Source organism: Protopterus annectens, chromosome 14.part0, assembly GCF_019279795.1.
Source record: "Protopterus annectens isolate FY-2018-M chromosome 14.part0, PAN1.0, whole genome shotgun sequence".
Lineage (NCBI taxonomy): Eukaryota > Metazoa > Chordata > Ceratodontiformes > Protopteridae > Protopterus > Protopterus annectens.
In genome coordinates, this window is record NC_056748.1 from 617,433,125 (window position 1) to 617,456,137 (window position 23,013).

Here is a 23,013-nt window from a genome sequence, read left to right on the forward strand (position 1 = left end):
CACAAATTATCACATTAATAACTTCCTAATCACTCAATCAGTCATGAGGGATTTGGTACCCAGGTTGATAGTAACCTGACGTTTGACCACCATATTGCTTCCATGGTATGGAAAGCCTTTTACATGGCCCACCTCATAAGTAAGGGTATTTCATCCAGGAACAAGGAGGTCATAAGATCCCTGTATTCTTCCCTTATAAGTCCCATTATTGAGCACAATGCACCTTTCAGTGTACCTCGCAGAGCACATACAGCAGCTGGAGAGACCACAGAGATTCCTCACCAGAAGAATCCAGGGCCTCAAACATCTACCATACACAGATAGGCTAAAAGCCCTATTCCTCTACTCAGTTTCATACAGACTCCTCAGAGGTGACCTCTATCTGGCATTCAAGGCAAACATGGACCCTCACCTTGATGGGTCTGCTGCATATCCACAAGTCAAGCTCCACTCAAGTAACCCACACGCGTGGCCTCAACCTAGTCAGTGACAGCAACAAGACTTGATGGCAGGACACATTTGTGTCCCAGAGACTCCCTCATCTATAGAATAGGCTCCCTCTCCACATCAAGCAGAGTACCTCTTTAACCTTTTTTAAGTGCAACCTGGATAACTGGATGGGAAGCAGAAAATATACCAGTGGGATTCCACCCATGTCCCTGCTGGACAGGGGCATTGGGGGCTGATTTGTCTAAACATGGTAAAAAAAAAAAAAGACAAGAAGAAAAAACTGTTGCAAAACACAAAAATGCCAAGCAGGAACAGGAGGAAGAACCACTCCACAGTAAATAAATGCACCTCTTCAGGCCAAATTCAATAAAACCAATACTGGAGTTTATTGAGGAGAATAAAACAAATGATAAACGCTTTTGTCCTGGCCACTTCAGAACTTCATCAGATAATAAATATAATCACACAATCACTTTATATAGTACAGAAAAACTGGGTAAAAAATCATTAAACAATTAATACATTATTTAAACTGACACACCCTTAAAGGAAAAGACGTGCAAAAGATTGTATTATATATGTAAAATATAAAATCTGTATAAGATGAAATAAATAGATGGTAAAAAAAACTCTCATTGTAGTATAAAAACATAGATAAAATGGTGTTTAAAAATACATAAATAATGAATAAAAAATTATTTAAAACAGTGTTATCTTTCTAAAGCTTTTAATTTTAAAAGAGAGCTGATAGAAATGTGTTCATTTAAGCCTGGCCAACTAGATGCATTAAGACGCAGTTGCCAATAAAGCTCCCTCTTTTCTAGTAAGAGACCAGGCTCCACCTCGAGGTTCTGTTTTAATGTCATCAATGACAGTAAAATGGAATGAATGACCAGTATTTTCCATTGTGTGCTTGCCAAGTGCATTTGTATCTTTTTTTGATTTTATGTCATACAAATGCTCATAGACACACTATTTTAATTTACGGTCTGTTTTTCCAATATAAAAACACCTACAACAATTACATAGAGCGCAATAAATAATCCTTTCAGATACACAATTGTATTTTTGATGAAGTTTGACTTCAGTGTTGTTTATCAGAAAAGTGCTACCTTCCTTAATATGTTTACAATAGTTACGCATGGCACACTTTGTCATGTGCCTAACATTATTCATTCCTTTTGGTTTCATCTCAAATATGTTCTTTAAGTTTCTGCCCCTCAAATACTATGGCAAGATGTGAATCAATGAATGGTCAAATGGCTTTTTCATGATTTAGTATGGACCAATTCTTTTCTAGGATTTTTATTAATGTATAACTGTCATTAGTGTATATGGTAATGAAAGATGTCTTATAGTCCCTTTTAGTTTCTTGTTTCTCCATATTTAAGCATTGAGTGGAGTTGTTAATACTGGTGATGCTGGTGTCAATATCTGATAGTAAAGGACTAAAATGACCTCTCTCCCTTTTATTTACTACTTCCAGCATAATATCAGTAAAAAATTTTATTTACTACTTCCAGCATAATACCAGTAATAAATTTGTACGGATAGCCTCTCCTTGAAAACATGCATTTTATGTTGTCACATTCACTGAGAAAATCATCCATCACTAAAACCATTTGGGCTGCCCTAACAAATTGCCCCATTACAATAGCTTTTTTATGTTTCAGTGGATGTGTACTTGAGTAATGGAGTAAGGAGTTGGAGTAGGTTTCCTTTCTATATATTTTTGAAACAAACGTTGTTTGTATAATCTTTATTGAAAAGAACGTCTAGAAAGGGCAACTGGTCCATACTATAATTATGTGTGAATTTCAAAAATGTAGTAGTAGAATCCATATAAGAAATTAATTCAGTGATATGTTCTGGGGGTCCATCCCACAAAAAAAAAATGTCATCCAGGAACCGGGTGTAACATTTTACATAATTGAACATCGGACTGTTGAACAAAAACTTATTTTCCCATTGGGTGACAACAATATTTGCATACAGGCCCCCACAAGAAGAACACATTACCACCCCCTCATGTTGTAGATATATTTCATAGTTAAAGTAGATAAAATTGTTTTTAAAAACAAGTTCAAGTAAGTGTGTATACACTTGGATATTGTTGTGTTCATCTCCTTTTTCATATAAGTATTCTGAAAACCATTCCAAGCCTGTGTTGTGGAGAATAACAGAATATAAATCTTTGATGTCAATAGTCAAAAGGACATATCCAGTTTTAAATGGAGTGTTGTTAATGAGATGCAAAAAACTCCATGAGTCCTTACATATATAGGTTTCAGAGAATACCAATTCTTTAAGTCTAATGTCTTGGAGTTTTGCGAGTGGGTGGGTAATGGAACCTTTTGCATCCAGAATGGGTCTGATGGGTGGCTGTTTGAGGTTTTTATGTAATTTAGGTAACCCAGATATCACTGACATCCTGGGATATGACACTGTGAGATAATTTAACTCTTCAGTGGTGATGGATCCCTCTATAAATAAATCCTGTAACTCATTCTTAATTCTGTTGCATGCTGTGTGTAATTCATTCAAGGAGGATTTTGCATATGCTTTCCCATTCAAAATGTGTAACATCTTGTTAGTGTAATCAATCTGATTCATAAGGACTATACCGCCTCCCTTGTCAGATTTAATTATTCTGACCAAATCAAGTACACTTTTAATGTCTTGTAATACACCCTCCACCTTATTGTCTGTCGGTCTTTGTTGATTAATCCTTAGAAAATAAAGAATATCAAGTTCACATATTCTTTCAAACAGTTGGATAATCGGGTGGAGGGGTTTGTATGTGCTTAACATGGCTAAAGGAATAATAAAATCTTCTGATAATGAATTCTGAAAAAGGACCTTGAAATTCAACGTACGTGTGTATAACTTCAGGTCAATTAATGTGCTGGAAATGTTTGTGGGTTGTGCAGGTATGTAAGTAAAACCTTTTGAAAATAAGTCACAGTGTTTAGTCTCAATAAACACAACAGAAAAATTGCACACATTGAAATCGCCTTTACCATTAGTAATGATATAACAATGGGGTAGTACATGGTCAGAAAACACCTCTAAATAGCTGGAAAATCATTATTTAATTCCTGTTGGACCAAGTTTGATTCTGTGCCCCCCCCCCCGATTGAATCTCCCCCTTATGTTTCATTAAGTACTGGGGGAAAAGTGTTCCCCTGGTGTGTTTCCCAAGGTTGGTCTGAGACTGTTGTTTTGTTCCTTATTCTCTATGACCGTCTTAGGGGTGGGAATTCTCGTGGATCTAAAAAATCATTTTGTCCGTTCTTAGCAATATCACAGCCAACTTCAATGTTGTTAACAGTATTGTTAACAGCAAAATTATTATAACCATGGTCTGGGAATTTGTTACCCCATTCCTGTGAAGGAGGTGGTTTGGGGTAAGCCCATCCCTTCCCATAGTCATTTTTATCCCTGTTAAGCTTTTTTACCTTACGTGCTGTTATAGAGGTAGATAACTGGTCAATACTATGAAAAATATGTGTGTATTCATATTTAAATTCATCATATTGTTTATGTTCACTTATTATTTTATCAAGTTCTGAAACACTAGTAATTAAATCATTAGTCATAACATCATTACTTTTCACAATAACTTTCATGTATTCATCACCATGAGCATAAAAAAGAGCCATAAGTTCTTTATGCAGGTCAGAACCTGCTTTTAAACCACTGGGATAATGCCACATTCTGAGTCCCTTAGGAACAATGCACTCTTTTATACATTCAGCAAAGTATGCATTGTCAAGCTGCAAACACTTGATTTTTGAAAGTTTGTAGTCAAATTCTTCTAAACGTAATTGGGTGTGTAAGGGAGTGAGTCAGTTTAAATAATTTATTAATTTTTTTAATGATTTTTTTTTACCCAGTTTTTCTGTACTATATAAAGTGATTGTGTGACTATATTTATTATCTGATGAAGTTCTGAAGTGGTCAGGACGAAAGCGCTTATCATTTGTTTTATTCTCTTCAATAAACTCCAGTATTGGTTTTATTGAATTTGGCCTGAATGGGTGAATTTATTTACTGTGGCATGGTGCTTCCTCCTGTTCCTGCTTGGCATTTTTGTGATTTGCAACAGTTTTTTTTTCTTGTCTTTTTTTTACTGGTTTGGATGGCCGATGAGGACAGCATGGATTTATCTGCTCCCCTTGTAACTCAGGAGACTGACTTTAATGCTCTACAGCAAGCCGTTTTGAATTTAACTGCCATTGTACAAGTTTTAACGAAAAAAGGTTGATTCCCTTCTTGGCACACCCCCTAATGATGAGGCCACAGCCCATAATGTCAGGGCCACTCCCCTGCTGATGTCAGACGCACACTGAGCACTCCAGGAGAAGCAGTGGTTGCTTCTACTAGTTTACAGAGCATTTGGAGCAAAGGAAGCACATTACAAAGACTTAATTTGTTGAACTCTACATCCCTTAGGGCTGGATTAACTAATGAAGATGACCATTCAGTCCCTTGTGGACAGAGAACTGTAAATTCAGTTTCTCAACCTAATGTGTCAGGATCAAGTGTTAATTCCAACTACAGAGGTTCTGTTCCAGTTTTGAAGGACTGGCTTACTGAAGCCATAGTTTTAAACAGTAAAAAGCAACCAACAGGTACTGTTTTTAACAATAATATTCTATTACTTTTAGAAGAATTTGACTACAAACTTTCAAAAATCAAGCATTTGCAGCTTGACAATGCATACTTTGCTGAATGTATAAAAGAGCACATTGTTCCTAAGGGACTCAGAATGTGGCATTATCCCAGTGGTTTAAAAGCAGGTTCTGACCTGCATAAAGAACTTATGGCTCTTTTTTTATGCTCATGGTGTTGAATACATGAAAGTTACTGTGAAAAGTTATGATTAATGATTTAATTACTAGTGTTTCAGAGCGTGATAAAAGAATAAGTGAACACACACAATATGATGAATTTACATATGAATACACACGTATTTTTCATAGTATTGAGCAGTTATCTACTTCTATAACAGCACGTAAGGTAAAAAAGCTTAACAGGGTTAAAAATGAGTATGGGAAGGGATGGGCTTACCCCCAAACCACCTCCTTCACAGGAATGGGGTAACAAATTCCTAGACCATGGCTATAATAATTTTTCTGGTAACAATACTGTTAACAACATTGAAGTTGGCTGTGATATTGCTAACAATGAACAAAATGATTTTTTAGATCCACGAGAATTCCCACCCCTAAGACGGTCGGAGAGAATAAGGAACAAAACAACAGTCTCAGACCAACCCTGGGAAACACACCAGGGGAACACTTTTCCCCCAGTACTCAATGGAACATGAGGAGGAGATTCAATCAGAGGGGAGGGGGGCACAGAATCAAACTTGGTCCAACAGGAATTAAATAATGATTTTCCAGCTATTTTAGAGGTGTTTTCTGACCATGTACTACCCCATTGTCATATCATTACTAACGGTGAAGGCAATTTCAAAGTGTACAGTTTTTCTGATGTGTTTATTGAGACTAAACACTGTGACTTATTTTCAAAAGGTTTTACTTACGTACCTGCACAACCCACAGACATTTCCAGCACATTAATTGACCTGAAATTGTACAAACGTAAGTTAAATTTCAAGGTCCTTTTTCAGAATTCAATATCAGAAGATTTTATTAATCCTTTAGCCATGTTAAGCACATACAAGCCCCCTTCACCCGATTATCCAACTGTTTGAAAGAATATGTGAACTTGATATTCGTAATTTTTTAAGGATTAATCGACAAAGACAGACAGACAATAAGGTGGAGGGTGTATTACAGGACATTAAAAGTGTACTTGATTTGGTCAGAATAATGAAACCTGACAAGGGAGGAGGTGTAGTCCTTATGAATCACGTTGATTACACTAACAAGATGTTACACATTTTGAATGGGAAAGCATATGCAAAATTCCATTGAATGAATTACACGCAGCATACAATAGAATTAAGAATGAGTTACAGGATTTATTTATAGAGGGATCCATCACCATTGAAGAGTTAAATTATCTCACAGTGTCATATCCCAGTATGTCAGTGATGTTCGGGTTATCTAAATTACATAAAAACCTCGAACAGCCACCCATGAGACCCATTGTGGATGCAAAAGGTTCCATTACCCACCCACTCGCAAAACTCCTAGACATTAGACTTAAAGAACTGGTATTCTCTGAAACCCATATATGGAAGGACTCATGGAGTTTTTTACATCTCATTAACAACACTCCATTTAAAACTGGGTAAGTCTTTTTGACTATTGACATCAAAGATTTATATTCTGTTATTCCCCATAACACAGGCTTGGAATGGTTTTCAGAATACTTATATGAAAAAGGAGTTGAACACAACAATGTCCAAGTATATACACACTTACTTGAACTTGTTTTGAAAAACAACTTTATCTGCTTTAACCGTGAAATATATCTACAACAGGAGGGGGTGGCAATGGGTTCTTCTTGTGGGGGCCTGTATGCAAATATTGTTGTCACCCAATTGGAAAATAAGTTTTTGTTCAACAGTCTGATGTTCAATTATGTAAAATGTTACACCCGGTTCCTGGGTGACATTTTATTTTTGTGGGATGGACCCCCAGAACATATCAATGAATTAATTTCTTATTTGGATTCTACTACTACATTTTTGAAATTCACACATAATTATAGTATGGACCAGTTGCCTTTTCTAGACATTCTTCTCACTAAAGATTATACAAACAACAAATTTGTTTCAAAAATATATAGAAAGGAAATTTACTCCAACTCCTTACTCCATTACTCAATTGCACATCCACTGAAAGAGAAAAAAAAACATTGTAAAGGGGCAATTTGTTAGGGCAGCCCGAATGGTTTCAGTGATGGATGATTTTCTCAGTGAATGTGACAACTTGAAATGCATGTTTTTAAGGAGAGGCTATCCATACAAATTTATTACTGATATTATGTTGGAAGTAGTAAATAAAAGGGAGAGAGGTCATTTTAGTCCTTTACTATCAGATATTGACACCAGCATCACCAGTATTAACAACTCTACTCAATGCTTAAATATGGAGAAACAAGAAACTAAAATGGACTATAAGACATCTTTCATTACCATATACACTAATGACAGTTATATATTAAGAAAAATCCTAGAAAATAATTGGTCCATACTAAATCATGAAAAAGCCATTTGACCATTTATTGATTCATATCCTGCCATAGTATTTAAGAAGGGCAGAAACTTAAAGAACATATTTGAGATGAAACCAAAAGGAATGAATAATGTTGGGCACATGACAAAGTGTGCCATGTGTAACTATTGTAAACATATTAAGGAAGGTAGCACTTTTCTGATAAACAACACTGAAGTCAAACTTCATCAAAAATACAATTGTGTATCTGAAAGGATTATTTATTGCGCTCTATGTAATTGTTGTAGCTGCTTTTATATTGGAAAAACAGACCGTAAATTAAAATAATGTGTCTATGAGCATTTGTATGACATAAAATCAAAAAAAGATACAAATGCACTTGGCAAGCACACAATGGGAAACACAGGTCATTCATTCCATTTTACTGTCACTGATGACATTAAAACAGAACCTCGAGGTGGAGCCTGGTCTCTTACTAGAAAAGAGGGAGCTTTATTGGCAACTGCGTCTTAATGCATCTAGTTGGCCAGGCTTAAATGAACATATTTCTATCAGCTCTCTTTTAAAATTAAAAGCCTTAGAAAGATAACACTGTTTTAAATCATTTTTTATTCATTATTTATGTATTTTTAAACACCATTTTATCTATGTTTTTATACTACAATGAGAGTTTTTTACCATCTATTTATTTCATCTTATATAGATTTTATATGTTACATATATAATACAGTCTTTTACATGTCTTTTCCTTTAAGGGTGTGTGTCAGTTTAAATAATATATTAATTGTTTAATGATTTTTTTTACCCAGTTTTTCTGTACTATATAAAGTGATTTTGTGATTATATTTATTATCTGATGAAGTTCTGAAGTGGTCAGGGCGAAAGCACTTATCATTTGTTTTATTCTCTTAAACTCCAGTATTGGCTTTATTGAATTTGGCCTGAATAGGTGCATTTATTTACTGTGTAGTGGTTCTTCCTCCTGTTCCTGCTTGGCATTTTTGTGTTTTGTCTAAATATGGGCCAAACTCTTGGGTAGGCTTATAAGGGCCTCAGGGTCAATAGCCTAGTAATCTCCTATGGTCATGAGCACACTTAATGCAGTGCTTAGTGCAGAATCAATCATATCCAGTAAATTAATTTTAGTGTTGGAGTTAGGAAGGCTAGCTAAAGACTGGTTCATTTGATACTCAGGCATTTCTTCAATTAATTGCCCTGACAACATAGATGATGTATGTACATTCTTGTCAAACCTGTCAAAAGCATAACTGTCCTAATCATTTAGTACAGGAGGAACACAGGAAAATAATTTACAACTTCTTTTACTATCTAAGAATATTGTAGCAGGGTCTGCAGTAGGAGTCTTGTGAAAAAAGTATATGATTATCACCTTGTTGAAACTGTCAGTTTTTTTTGAGGGGGGCAGGATGTTTAGAATGTGGAAGACAGACACTGTGTTGAAGGCTTTTTCTAAGGCCACTTAGACAGGTGGGATGGCTATTGGCTTTGGAAAGTCCATGATAAGTAGTTCAGAAATAATACATTTTTTTGAGATTTGGAAGCCTCCTTACCTTCCCACTTGAAGAAATCTATATTTTTGGAGACTGTCTCTCCAAAAGAGATTTCCCCATTGGGAGACTCTGAGAAAAGAGTATCTATCCTTAGATTCAGTCTTACAAAGAGTTGGGGAACATAATTGAGAGGTGTAGTCTAAGCCCTCATTTTATGAGTCATAGATTTCTCTTCAGAGGAAGAAAGGATTCTCTTGCTTTTTTACTGGGATATAGGAAGAAGAAGCTGGAAAAAACAAATGTGAAGAGACTGAATGGGTTTAAATAAGCCTTGCAAAAAAAATTAAAGATATCTTCTTTGGAACCCTTTTAAACGGGGGGGGGGGGAGATAAGAGCTTAGTATTCTGTGTGCTCATTTTAATATCTCAAGCCTTGTGGTATTAGGACAGGGATCCATAGGTAAGACTTCAATAAGTGACCCAGCACTGACTTCCTTCAACAGTTCTTACTGTATGCCTTCCTTACCTTCAGACAGTATAAAGTGTGGTTGTCCCTTCCCAATGAGCCATGCCTGATATATGGTCTGTAGGAACATACAAGGAGAGCCAGGAGAGATGGACTGACTGTCCAAGGGTTTCATAGGCACACCAGTAGAGTCATCAGTCTCAGACCACAGAAAAGAGACAGACATCCAGAGACCTTTGCTAAATTCTTTATCTAGCTTCTTTTTCTTTTTCTGCTTACTGCATTTGTCCTCTAGTGAGAATCTGATGCCATCAGAGCCAGATCATGGTCCAGTGGGGCCCTAGGCAGGGTAATGGAACAGGCACCCCCTGCATCCTCCAGCCATTCCAGTGTCCCAGTACTTGGATACTTCTCACCATTTACCATAAATACTGTTCAAACTATCAGTCTACATACTATTTTTATTTGCTTCTACAATAATTAAACCTATTTAAAACTTTTATTTCAAATTTTATAGCTCAAATGCTGATATCCATTTCCTAAACAAAAATACAGTCTCACAATGAAAACAGACTTAGCGTGAATAGTAAGCTTTTTCTGCCCTGGAAACTCACACTCATTGAAACAGAATTGAAACCCACATTCAAAGACAGCATCTGGCTAGTTGCAGATTACATTTACCTTTCGACTGTTTTCAGACCATTAGTCCATTTCACACATTTTTTGGACCATGCACAAATTCATGTGTTTTTTTGATGCAACATCCTGATTGTTTAAATTATATTCTATTTATAATACAGCACCCTTGTAGAGTGTATTTTAAATTTGTAGGTTTGAATATTTTTTTCCAGTAAACAATGAAACAAAACATATGAAAGAATAAGAACAAAACTACCTATTACACAACATTTCAACCACAAAAGGTCACTCAGGCTTCTGTCATTACAATCCACCAATATCAGTCATTATACACAATCTCTGCAGAAGTAAAAGTTATCTGAATAATTCCACATTAAAGAGATTTTCAAATAATGAAGAGTTTGTTGCTGGCACACAACTTTACATTTCAGTGTTTTGTCTACAAATTCAGTGCCTGCTGCCCTTGAAGAATAAACTGCCTATGTTACATAAAAAAGTTCATCTGATAATATTGCAATAGGGAATGACTGTCAAACCAGCAACAGGTTCATAGTTACTCGACATCTCATCCAAAGGAGGACACACTCAGGAGGACAGCGCCCCATCCCCCTTAAAGAAGGCACTGCAGTATCAGCACTCCATGTACATGGTGTGGGAGTAGAACCCACAGTCATTTGCACCAAAGGCAAGTATGCTACCTGTTATGCAACTAACACTGCTTTTAAAATTTATAGCGCACCCACTGGTAATGGCCATTTACTAAATAAAACAGTTAAACATTGAAAACAGACTTAGCATGAGAAACAGTAAACTTCTCTTTCCTTGAAACTCAACATTACTTAAAAATGTACAGAAAAGCAAACTTCCTTGAAAATGCACAGAAGCTCAACAATCTTTGAAAATGTACAGAAACTCTACAGTTCTTGAAATGCACTTGCTGATGATAGTCTGGCAGTTGCTGTAGAGGATTCAGACTCTAGGGTCCTGTATTAAAGGTACAGACCTCGAGCTTGAATGAGTTATCCAACCTGCCAGTCTACCTAGGGCATTTCACACACACACACACACACACACACACACACACACACACACACACACACACACACACACACACTACTGCTATTTTCTTCATGAATGACAACAAATATAAACATCACACATTTCATTTTAGTTTAATTGTGCATGCGTCATACTAAAGACACACATACAGACACTACTAAGGATACATTCTACATTGTGTACCTTAAAGAAGAGATGTTATGCTCACAGATTACATTCTTAAAGCACAAATGCAAGTTTTTGTGGCAACCCCTGGCCAGAGGGCCACCCTCCCACTGCTAGTGGGCTCCTTAAGCCAGTGAGCTCTAGGCAACTGCCTAGGTCTCATTGCTGGATCCAGCTCTGCATGCCATTGTTGCACATGCCATGTCTCTGAGGTGATTGTTTTCAAGAAAGATCTTCAGAAAGTTTAACCTAATCCTTACTATTTTAGGAATAAAAAAAGACAAATCTGCCAGGAACTGAAGTCATGCAGATCCCCAAGAAAAAAAGATTCTTCAAAGTAAATTGCCTGCCACAAGACAGACAGACATAAGACATCTTTAAAATGATTTTGTACAGAAAGAAAAAGGTAAGTTCTTCAATGGAGAACTTCCAAAATTGTAGTTGAATCCAACAACCAATACTAATGCCACTGAACTAACAAGAGTCTGCATACGTGTACATATGGCAGGAATGTTCTGAGTTTTGGCATGCTGAGCCATTCCCCCCTATACCAGCATGTATTCTATTGCTAAGGGCAGATGCATGGTGGGTGAGAAAGAAACCTGAAGCTCTGCAGACTGTCTGGATGCCCAATATCCTTGGCAGGATATGTCCCATACAGTTATGGATACTGCAACAGTGGTCCAGTGAATAACATTGTGGAAAATATTTTTGCTATGTTGTTTACTTTATTAGATTTGTAATTTAATAGTTGCTACTGAGTCTGGAATACTTGTCCAAACCCTTTTAAGAATGGACACTCATTTTGCTGTTTTTCAACACAGAAGAAACCAAGCTTCAGCTCATACTCTACACTAGAATCTCAGTTTGTAAAATCACAGGGCCATGTTTCTGATTACATAATAAACCTTCCTAAATTAGTATTAACTCTGATGTATGAACACCAAATTAAGAGACACTCTTCACAGCAGGCTTTCACAGACAATTACAAAAAATGAGGTCAGATTTTTTTGCCTTTTACTAATCTGTAAACTGGGAATCTACATTTCTGAGTTGGATATGGATAACATTTACTTACAATGTGCACGGCATAATTATGCTTGAGTTACTGGACTGACAAAATAGCATCAAAGCCTCATCTGCTGAAATGAATAATCACTTGTGCAGTTGGGTATAAAGAAATTTTAGACACCACTATGTTACCTGAAACCTAATTTCAGTAGTAGAAGAGTGGTTATGTTGGATTAATGCAGTTAAGTGCTTGCTAAGGCCTATATTCCTTCTATTAATTACAAATTTTGCAGTAACTTATCAAATTCGTGAAGACAAATTTCTCATCTAAATATTTTTTCACATCAGTTGTTGACCATACATTTCTGATGAGCAAAGCAATCCAAAATGTCTCCGTAGATAATAATGAATTTGCAGCGTAGATTTTCAGTTAGATGAGGAACTATATCATTTTAAAAAGACTTCATTTATCTTTGCAACTTTCCTATGCATGTACTTTTCTTTTTTTATATATATAAATTATGTCAAAGAATATTGACCACATAATTCAAAGTGTACAATAAAATGGTTATTATTGAAGATTAAAAAAAAACAAGCCTACCTTTGTGAAAACCGGAGCAGCAATAAGTGGTCTCCCATCAAACCCTTGTAGATAGTTAGTGGGACTTTGATTCTGTAAGTAAAACAAATGTTAACATTTGCTGTTTTGTGGTATTTAGCAGTCAAACCACCTTTTACTTCCCAGATCCACAGCTCACACTTGAAGCTAGCCCTGACTCAATGGGTCTGCTTGAATGCTCACATTTTAAATGCATAAATAAATATACTGGATTCATTTTTAGTTTTACTGTGCACACAGGAGCATAAAACAGCATTGCTGTATCTAAGTACAAGCATTAACAGCATTCTGCATTTTATAGCACAGACATAAATAATACCATATTATGCAGTGTTATCTCTAATCTGAACTGGAGCAACATTTGCATATGCTATGCCCATGTAGCAGAAAAACACAAACTTAACAAAGTTTTGTTTCTAAAGCAATTTTTTTAATGTCTTGGTATCCTGTATAAACCAAGCAAGATGCAGCAAATGCTCTTTCTGTCTTTAAAGTCTACAGACAAGTTGTTGTACCTGTTGTTCTGGTAAGGGTGATACAACCTGAACTGGTATGGGTGTTGACTGGTGCACTTCTTGGTGAATAAATGCAGGAGAAGAAGGAGGTAATGTAGTCACAGATGGTTCTGTTTTTCTCTGCAACCTAAACAAAGATTAAGTATAATGAATTATAAAGTAAGCACCATACATAACTTGTTAATAACTCAATCACTGCACATAAAACCAGAAAAGAGACCCCATCTAGAAACTCAACAATCAGAAAATAAACTTTCAGAACCACACAAAAAAGTCAGAACCTTATAAATCAGTCAAAATTAGAAGTTATTGACATTCAAAAAAGGAAAATACTAATTTGGGGGATATGTAGCCTCAGCCTTAGAATGATGTTGTATTAGGAGCCCCTGTCCATCTTAAAGGGTACAGAAGGCTTCTAACCACTAAAAAATTATTGTCATATTTATTTAGATTTTGCATTCATTTATATTATTTATTTGAGTTTCTGTTTTCATTGTTTTATATGCCAGCTTGTATACTGTTGACTCTCTGAATGATAACTAAACACATAAAATGAAACAGCAAAGCTGTGCTGTCTAAAATATCCAATTGAAGCTTATATAAAAAAACTGTTGAGCACGGTCCTGCAAAGAATAATTAACTATCACAATGATGTTTAAAGATGTGAGCAGTTAAAATGAAAAGGAAGAAAGGAAGAGAATCAAGAACGTGCTGTCTTATTAAATGAATGTTGCTTAGCATGACAAAAATGCAATGCGCTATATGATTTGTTAATCGATTGTTATCATTAAGATTAAGCGGCAGTGTAGAAAATAGGAAAGTAAAATAATTTATACTTTTTACAGAGTTGATAAGTAGCATTCTGCTGATGAATCACTTCTAATAATTAAAGTCTAATGTAATTTTCACTTTGTGAATAAAACGATTTGAATAAATCATATGCATTTAATTTACATTTGTTTTAAAAGAAACCATGAATAATCCAATGCAATTTTTTTCTTCTTCACATAATATATTAAATTTTGCCAATTAAACCATTAAAAATGTTCCTTTTTAGTTCAATAAACTTGATCCTTTGCTAGCTTTTTCCAAGCTAAATTTTACAATTTTAAAGATATGTCCTGCAGCCACTGAAAAAAAGGCAATGAAGGAGTCTGAGGTCCTAGCTTGAACACTGCAGAGGTTCTTTTCTAACACTTCTCTCTACTGCGACAGCTCCCATCTTTTTCACCAGAAGCACAGTGTTGTGTAAGGGCAAATGATAAAACTATCACAGATTATTTCCTCAGATGCAGTATTTTTAGAAGGGCACATAATATCAAGACCATAATAAACAGCTCTTCTGATATTTCTATCACTCGCAATGGAAACATGTCCATATGTGGGATGTGCAGACAGTGTAGCTATATTTATGACACAACAGAACTCAGTTACAAACTATCAGAGGACAATCCATTCCCTGGTAGGTGCAACTACAACACAAGGGCACTAGTATACCTTGCATAATGTCTTTTCTACAATGCACATTATATAGAGAAACTGGAGCATTCCTGTAAAAATTTTTACAAGTATGTTTCAGACATTAAGAAGGGGAATGTTAGCACTGCCCTTTTTAAGCATTCACTTACTTGCCCAAACTGCAAGTCTGGTTTTTTGCTATTAGCAAAAAAGATATCTCTGAAAGGGGAGATCCCTGGAAATGCAGGCTTGAATAAGAACTGTGCTGGCAACTTAAACTCAATGCCAAAAAGTTTCCAGGAACCAATGGGAATGTTTGTATATTGTCAGTGTTGAAACTACAATGTTTAGAATGCTAACTAAATATAGCTGTATATGTATAATGTAAACACATAGTATCATTTAAGTGTTTTATCACTTTAAGTTTTTGTGCATGCTAATTTTACTTGCTAATTTTGTTTGGCTAATGTTGATCACATGATTGAGTCTTAGTTTTAAAGTACGTCTGAAAACGGTTTAACATTTCTGATAAAGTCTTTTTGTTGTTATAGGACAGGTAAAGACAAGTGGGGGAGTTTTTTTTCGTTATTTGAGATTTGTTTTGACCTTTAGTACCTTGGCTTTGGATCTTTTTGCTACATTGTTTATAGCACTGCCATTTTAAGACGTTAGCTGCTTTTATTGAGAATACGAAAGTTATGTACTTACGATAATGTTAGATCTGTGTTGTCATAGTCTGTCCACTCCTCTGCAGATGAGCCTCAGATGTGATCACAGATCCATCCTCTGCCACTTCAAAGCTTTGGATCTGGTGCTCAGACTCCTCCCCTGCCCATAAACCCCATGTACAGAATGAGCTACTGCAGATTGAGTTTGCCCATCTAATGCCATTTGCTGAAAAAAAGGAATAAGTGGAGAGATGGTCTAATCTTTCAGGAGCCAAGGCAGGGTCAGCTATGATATTCCTGAGCACAGGTGAAAAAAAAAACAAAGACCTGGATCTAGATAGAATATACAATTTATAATGTGAAATGAAGGTATGGACCTTTGACCAGGTTGTTGAAGCACAAATGTCATCAAATGGAACACTAGAAAAGAAAGCTGTAGAAAAAGCCACATATCTTGTGGAATGAGCCTTAGGGTTTGAGACCAGTGATAACCCCTTTTTTGGTAAAGAATATAAATGCATTGAGCCAAATAGCAAAATAAAGTGACCTTGGATACTGCTTTTCAAAATTTGGATTTAGAAAAGGAAAAAAAATAGCTGTTTAGATTTCCTGAAAGATTTTGCTTGGTATAAATAAAACTGCAGCTGGCAATAAACATCTAGCAGATGTAAGATATATCCACCCTTATTAGAGAATTTGGGAAGAAAACTAGCAAATTTATGAACCAATAGATGGAAGATTCAAAGGCCATCTTAGGCAGAAATGAAGAACTGGTCTTTTGGCACACTCTTTCTGTAAAATAAATAGATAGGGGGGTTTGAGGACAGTGCATGTAATTCAGAAATTCTCTGGGCAGAAGTACTAGCCACCAAAAATAAAGTATTCTATGACAGAAATTTCAGATCAGCTTTAACAGCATGTTCAAAGGAAGGACCTGCCAAAAACTGCAAAATGATAGAAATATCCCATGGAGGAAATGGGTCTCTAAGCAGGGCATGACAAAGGAAGGTACCCCAGAGAAATGCCTTAGATAATCTATGAGAAGCTATGGGGGAGGTCCTTCCCCATGTGAAAGGAAGAAATGGCATTGAATTAAACCTTACCAGTAGGATAGCTGTCTCCATCTAGAAAAAGGTGACCAAGAAAGTCCAAAATTGTTAGAAGAGAGGTTGAAAAGGGGTCAGTGTCTTTCTCAACAGCCCAAATAGAAAATCTTTTCCACTTGCTCGTGTAGACTTTCCGAGTAGAAGGTCTCTGTGAGGAAGATAAAATGTGGACAATGGAAGTGGAGAACATGGAATGTTGAACCATCATTTGAATTAAAAAAATGTGGTTAGTTTGAGGGCTTGAATGTTCAATGAGGCAACCCAAATGGGTGAGATAGCAATTATGGAGCTGAGCCTAGCACCCAAGGACAGTGAACTAGATGAAACCAGAGGAAGGAAAACCACACTTGATGAGGCCAATAAGGGGTATGAAGATTACTGATACCTTTGATGATGTGGCTTTCTGTAGAAACTTTGGGATCAACAGTGTTGGGGGAAATGCATAAAGGAGTCCGGGTGTCCAAGGGTGCATTAGAGCATCTCTGGGTGACTCTTCCTTGGGGAGAATTAGAGGAAAAAAATTGTTGCATTTTATGTTCAGGGGGAAGCAAAGAGATTGCAACAAGGTTATCCCCAGTGGTGGAAGATCTGCTGTGTTACTAATGGGTTGAGGGACCACTTGTGAGGAAGCAGAGTGTATCCACTTAACCTGTCCACTAGAATGTTGGACTTCCCCGGGATATGTGTTGCTATCAAAAAAGAAGATATTGTGCACTACCAGCTTTTAATGTCTCTTGACACAAGGGATAAGATCTGACACCTCCCTGTTTGTTGATGTACCAAACCAAAGCCATGTTGCCTGGATAGAAATCACACCCAAGGGGAGAGAGTCCTGGAAGGGCTGCAATGATTGGAGGATTTCTCTCATCTCCAAAACATCAATGTGAAAACTGTTTGAGTCCATAAGCCTTGGACTGTCATTCACAGATAATGTCCCCACCCTAGTTGTGAGTCATCTATGGTCACTGTGGACTGTGGGGAGGGGGTAAAGGGGCATCCCTACTGAAGATGAGGGGAACTTGTCAACCACCAAATGTGATCTCTGCAAATGTTTGTAAGGATAACAGGACAGGATACTGTTTTTTTCCTGACTGACCACTATTATTTATGTCCACTGAAGAACTGAGAACTTGCATGTAAAACCTGGCTAGTGTACTCAAGATAATGAAGGTAGCCATGGAATCTAAATGGTGAAGAACTAACTTAGCAGGCATTTTTTGGTAGGACAAAACTTGCTGATTGTTAATGGAGGGATGATATCCATGTTTGGGGGAGTTTTACTAACAGAGATCTTATCTCTAATGGTGCCTCTATAAATTCCAGAGACTGTATTGGTTGCAGCTGGGATTTTTGCAGGTTGACTGTTATTCCTAAGTCATGGCATAGGTGAAGTAAGGAGTCACTGGTTTCAATACATACATCCCTGGAAGGGGAGCGATGATGAACACATCATCCAAGTAAAGAAATGCCTACTACTACTACAATACATTTGGTAAAGACATAGAGGGGGCTATGATGAGTCCAAAAGGCAGAGCTCTGATTAGAAGTGACTGGCGCCCACCCAGAAGTGGAGATACTTCCTGGAGGGCATGTCCATCTTTATGTGGTAGTACATATCCTGAAGATCTATTGAGCATATTCAGTCATTTCTCCTCAACAATGGAAGAATGGACTGAACTGTGACCATCCAGAACTTCATCCATTTCACAAACTTGATTAAAAAGTTTAGATCCAGTACTGGTCATTAGGTCCCCAGTTTTCTTTGGCATTAAAAAAACTCTTGAGTAAATTCCAGATCATCTCTGGTCTGGTGGAAATTCTTAGATGGCTCGATTTCTTAGAAGCTTGTTTATTTCTGAAGCTGCTTCATTCCTTTGTGAGTGTGGAATAAGGGGAATTCTTTTTTTAAACAAAGGAGGACTGTGAAAGGGAATGAAATAGCTTCTGGTTATAATCATCTGCACCCATTTGTCTTGAGTGATGGATGTCCAGGATGTTGAATGCACAGATAAATGACTACAACTGCCTCCTTAGTGTGACAGTCTGGCAACCATTCAAGATCATTGGAAAGGCTTCTCAGAGAAAGGACCTCTGAAGCCTTGATTTTGTGAATCATATAAACACAATGCACCAAGGTAACACACAATAACGTTTAATGAAAACAAAAAGTAAAAGACAGAGGTGAGCGCTTTCGCAACAATAGTTGCTTCATCAGACAAAGATCAAGTGAATAGCACTGCTTAAATAGGTAAAAAGCCAATTATCTCATGAATTAATGATGTCATACACCAAAAGTTATTTAAAGAGACAGTTGCAACATGAGCATAGTAATGGTATGAATAAGATATAAAATGCTGAATTAATACTGCATAAAATACATTTGCATATGCATAAAATGTAATATAATAAAAGTAACGATAAAAATAAAAATGAACAATAAAAAAAACATTAAGCATTAAGCCTTAAACATTGACAGTTCTTATTGTTCATTTTTATATTTATATTTATTTTATATTTATTTATTTATTTATATTTATTATTTATATTTATTTATATTTATTTTTATTTTTATCAGCAGCACTTGAAGGTGGCAAATGAGACCTGTGGTAGCTTATTCTGTACATGAGGTTTACTGGTAGGAGAGAAGCCTGGGCACCAGATTCAAAACTTTGAACTGGCCGAGGCCGGATCACAGATCAGATCTGAGACCGTCTGAAGAGGAATGGACAAAAAAGACACCATATCAATAGTGTTGCCTCATAACATGATTGCTTTACCAATTTTCAGCCATTTAGCACTTCAAAATTTAATTTGGACTATGATAAAGTTTAACCTACATGGGTCATTTGACTTTCTGAAACCATTTGCCTAGTAAGCAGAGATGCAGATGTCCACACATTTTACAACAATCACAAAGTTGAATAATGAAACCAAAGATGTTCAGGAAAATAATTGTCACTGACCATAAGCAAAGGGGTGATGGCAATATACAGTTCATTCTCACAGGTCCAGAGTGTTATATGTGAGTCAGTAATTAGTAAACTTAATTAACATTTTGTCCTAAAAGAAATATTATACATGAAACTGCATGCTTTCACAGATGTGTAGAACCTAAAGGTAAGAATGTTTAATGTTTTTGAGATACTTGTGTGAACTGAGAAGGTACTGTTCTCATGAGTATATGGGCTAGGACAGATATATCATTGAGATGGTGGAGATAAGAAACAAGTATATATGTTGGAATGACAGAGTGATGAGACGTAAACAAAGGGATGTAGGTATGACAAAGATAGTTAGGAGTTCAAGACAAAACACAGGAGGTGCAAATGCTGTGGATCCTGGGGATACTTAATAAAAATATAAAAGGGTAAAGTTAGTTACCTGTTGATATTCTACAGTACTGTACAAGAAATTTCTGAACAGGGATAAAATACTGTATACTGGTTTTGGTCCACATATTATCAGGACAGTGTCCTGAGACAGATGCCTGGATGGCTTCTGTCACTTGTGCAATTTATGCCCTCTTGGTGAAGGCCATGCTGTGTGTAATTTAACTTGGGGAAAGGAGGTAGAGCAAGAACATTAGAGCTCATATGGATCCTGTTCTATACACCTGGTTACAAAATAAAGCACATAAACTAATCATTGTATTAGTTGTACTAACTCCATATAGGTTTACTTTATTATGTGTTTTGATCAGTTCACAGATGTAACAGATATTGGAAGAACAGCAAAAAGGAAAGATACAAATACATGCATTATACTCCTCATCACCTACTCACTTAAATTCGGTGAGATTAGTACATTTTGATGGATTGCTAGAAAAGAGTTATCTTACTTAGGAAGATGCTGGTGCACTCTTTGGGCTTGCATGTGTGTACTTGATGCTGTGCAGACTTCATAGCAGGAATGTGTGAGATAATTACTGAAGAAATAAGCAAGTCTGGAGCAGTTGGAGAAGGGGCCTGTATACCCAAAAAGCATGCATCTCATTTTCAGGGTGTTGGATACATACCTGAACTGAGCAACTAGGTTTGATGTGCTGTCAGTACAGCAGAGACAGCAGATACTGAACAGAGCAATAAACCATCAGCATAAAGTGTTTAGCCTGTCAATATTACATTGCTTCCAAACCATTCCAAAGACAAAGAAATAGAAGTGGGCCAGAACAGAGCCCTGTGGAATATCCAGAGATGGTGCCAGATGGGAAGGTTGTATTCTATGGATCTAATAGATCGACACTTGCTGAACCCCATTTCAGTAAAAACATTTCAATAAAAATCAGTTTCAGTGAAGCTCAAAATAATCTTTTTTTTTTTTTTTTTTTTTTACAGAGAAAGACTAGCTCCCCTGTAACCCTACAGCCCTGAAATTAAATATACTTATTTTGAGGTTGTACAACAGTGGAGGAAATGGAATTCTCTGCCATCACTGAAAATTATTTTGTCAAAACATTTTCACAGAAACAGGATTCACAGAAAGTGGTGTCAACAGAATGACATGTTCGCTATTCTACTCTCTGACAGTTTAGTTCTGCATAAAGGAAGCTTCCAGACTATGCAGAATTATCTATTGAAAATCCAGGGGCAGAAACTTTGCTTAGCAAGAGATAATAATGATTTTATGACAAGCCTTTGACATATCAATGAAGAAAGTACCAATAACAATGCTGTGGTTTCCGGTATGTACTTATTTAGTTGTGTCAAGAACAGTCCATTTCAGTACTAATGTCTTTCGGCTTTTCCCGGTTAGGGGTCGCCACAGTGGAACTCTGGTCCGCTAATGATTGGCAGTGGATTTTTACAGTGTCGAGTTGCCAGCCCAATGTCCAACATTCAAAGAAGGCACACCCATTCACGCTCGAACCTACCTGCATGTCTTTAACGTCACTTGACTGCAGGGAGGACATGCAGACTCCACACAGAAGGTGCTCCAGTGGAGAATCGAATGGGAGAACTTCTTGCTGTGAGGCAACAAAGCTAACCGCTACACCACCATGGACTACAAGAACAGTCCATTTCAATACCATATTGAAATCTATGATAAGAATAAGAAAGTAAATTCTGGTTAACAATAAACATGTACATGCATGCATTTCCCGGTATCGCAGGAAAAGTATACAGAAAGGCAGTAGGTGAGTAGATTTTGATAGCAACAAAAGGGCAATAGTTATCTAACCAAATTACTCTCCCTGATCTCACAAGATTGAAAGTATTCTTCAGGTATACAATATCCTTATCAGAACAGTAAGGACGGCAGCAAATACGCAGCTAGTGAGCCTGGCTTGAGCTTCAGCAAAAGTTTTTAATGCAACTAACTCATACAGTGTGAGCAGAAATAAGATAATTAAAAGTGTTGGTGAAGAAATTAATAGCTGTCTTAAAAGTGCTGCATGTGTGTACTTAGTTAAAATACTGCCAAAATGGACATTGGATTGTTCAGTTATTTTGGTAGAACCTAACAGGATGAAATAACTGGGGTATTTTGATCTGTTGGATTATAATAGAGGGTCTACAAGAGTTAAGAACCATTTTGGATTGTTACTGTTTGTTACATTTGTAGCAAGCAGTTTGCTATAATTTAAAAACAGGAACTTTTTAAACTAAAATATAAGCACTGTAGTGCTCTATGCAGGCATAGTATAAACTGTAGCAACTGTTTGTTACAGTTTAAAAGATGAAATTATTTTTTAATATATGTTGAAGGAGGGTTGGGGGCAGGGCCCAGAAAAATGGACCTGAATGTCTGGGTCAGGAGGGAGGGGGTCAGTGTCATGCATCAGGCCACCTGGTTGGTGTGCTAGTAGAAGGATCATCTAATTCTTTTTTTCAATGGAAAAGCTGGGGGGCACAGTACTGCACTTCTGCTATCCCCCAACTGGGACTATATTAGAACATCGAAGTCTTAAAACTTCAAATGTTCTAATATCGACCCCTATTCAGCGAAAGCTTAAAATATCAAACATGCAGAACCGCAATTTTTTTCCCAGGGGAAAAAATGTGCTGTTCTGAAACATACACACAACACAAGCACACCAAAAAAACAGCAATCCACACACATACACTTAAACTCCTACATCTAACCCTACATTAAATTGTACATACACTACTATCTATCCACTTACCTTAACCCAAACCCTAAGCCTAAGGTCGGTCACTATCGCACACTCACCTCACCCACGCCCTATCCCTA

The 23,013-nt window shown here is 36.6% G+C and overlaps 1 protein-coding gene across 5 annotated transcripts in view; it reads right to left on the bottom strand.

Annotated features, from left to right (window-relative positions):
* The window catches only part of MYPN (myopalladin), a 2,130,465-nt gene that overhangs the window by 1,203,722 nt on the left and 903,730 nt on the right, over positions 1-23,013 (bottom strand). For all 5 annotated transcript variants that reach the window (XM_044056370.1, XM_044056369.1, XM_044056367.1 and 2 more), the window contains exons 5-6: positions 13,590-13,716; positions 13,057-13,128 (exon numbers count right to left, since the gene is read on the bottom strand). In XM_044056370.1, the coding sequence (XP_043912305.1) occupies positions 13,057-13,128; positions 13,590-13,716 (199 nt within the window). The remainder of the gene's footprint in view (positions 1-13,056; positions 13,129-13,589; positions 13,717-23,013) is intronic.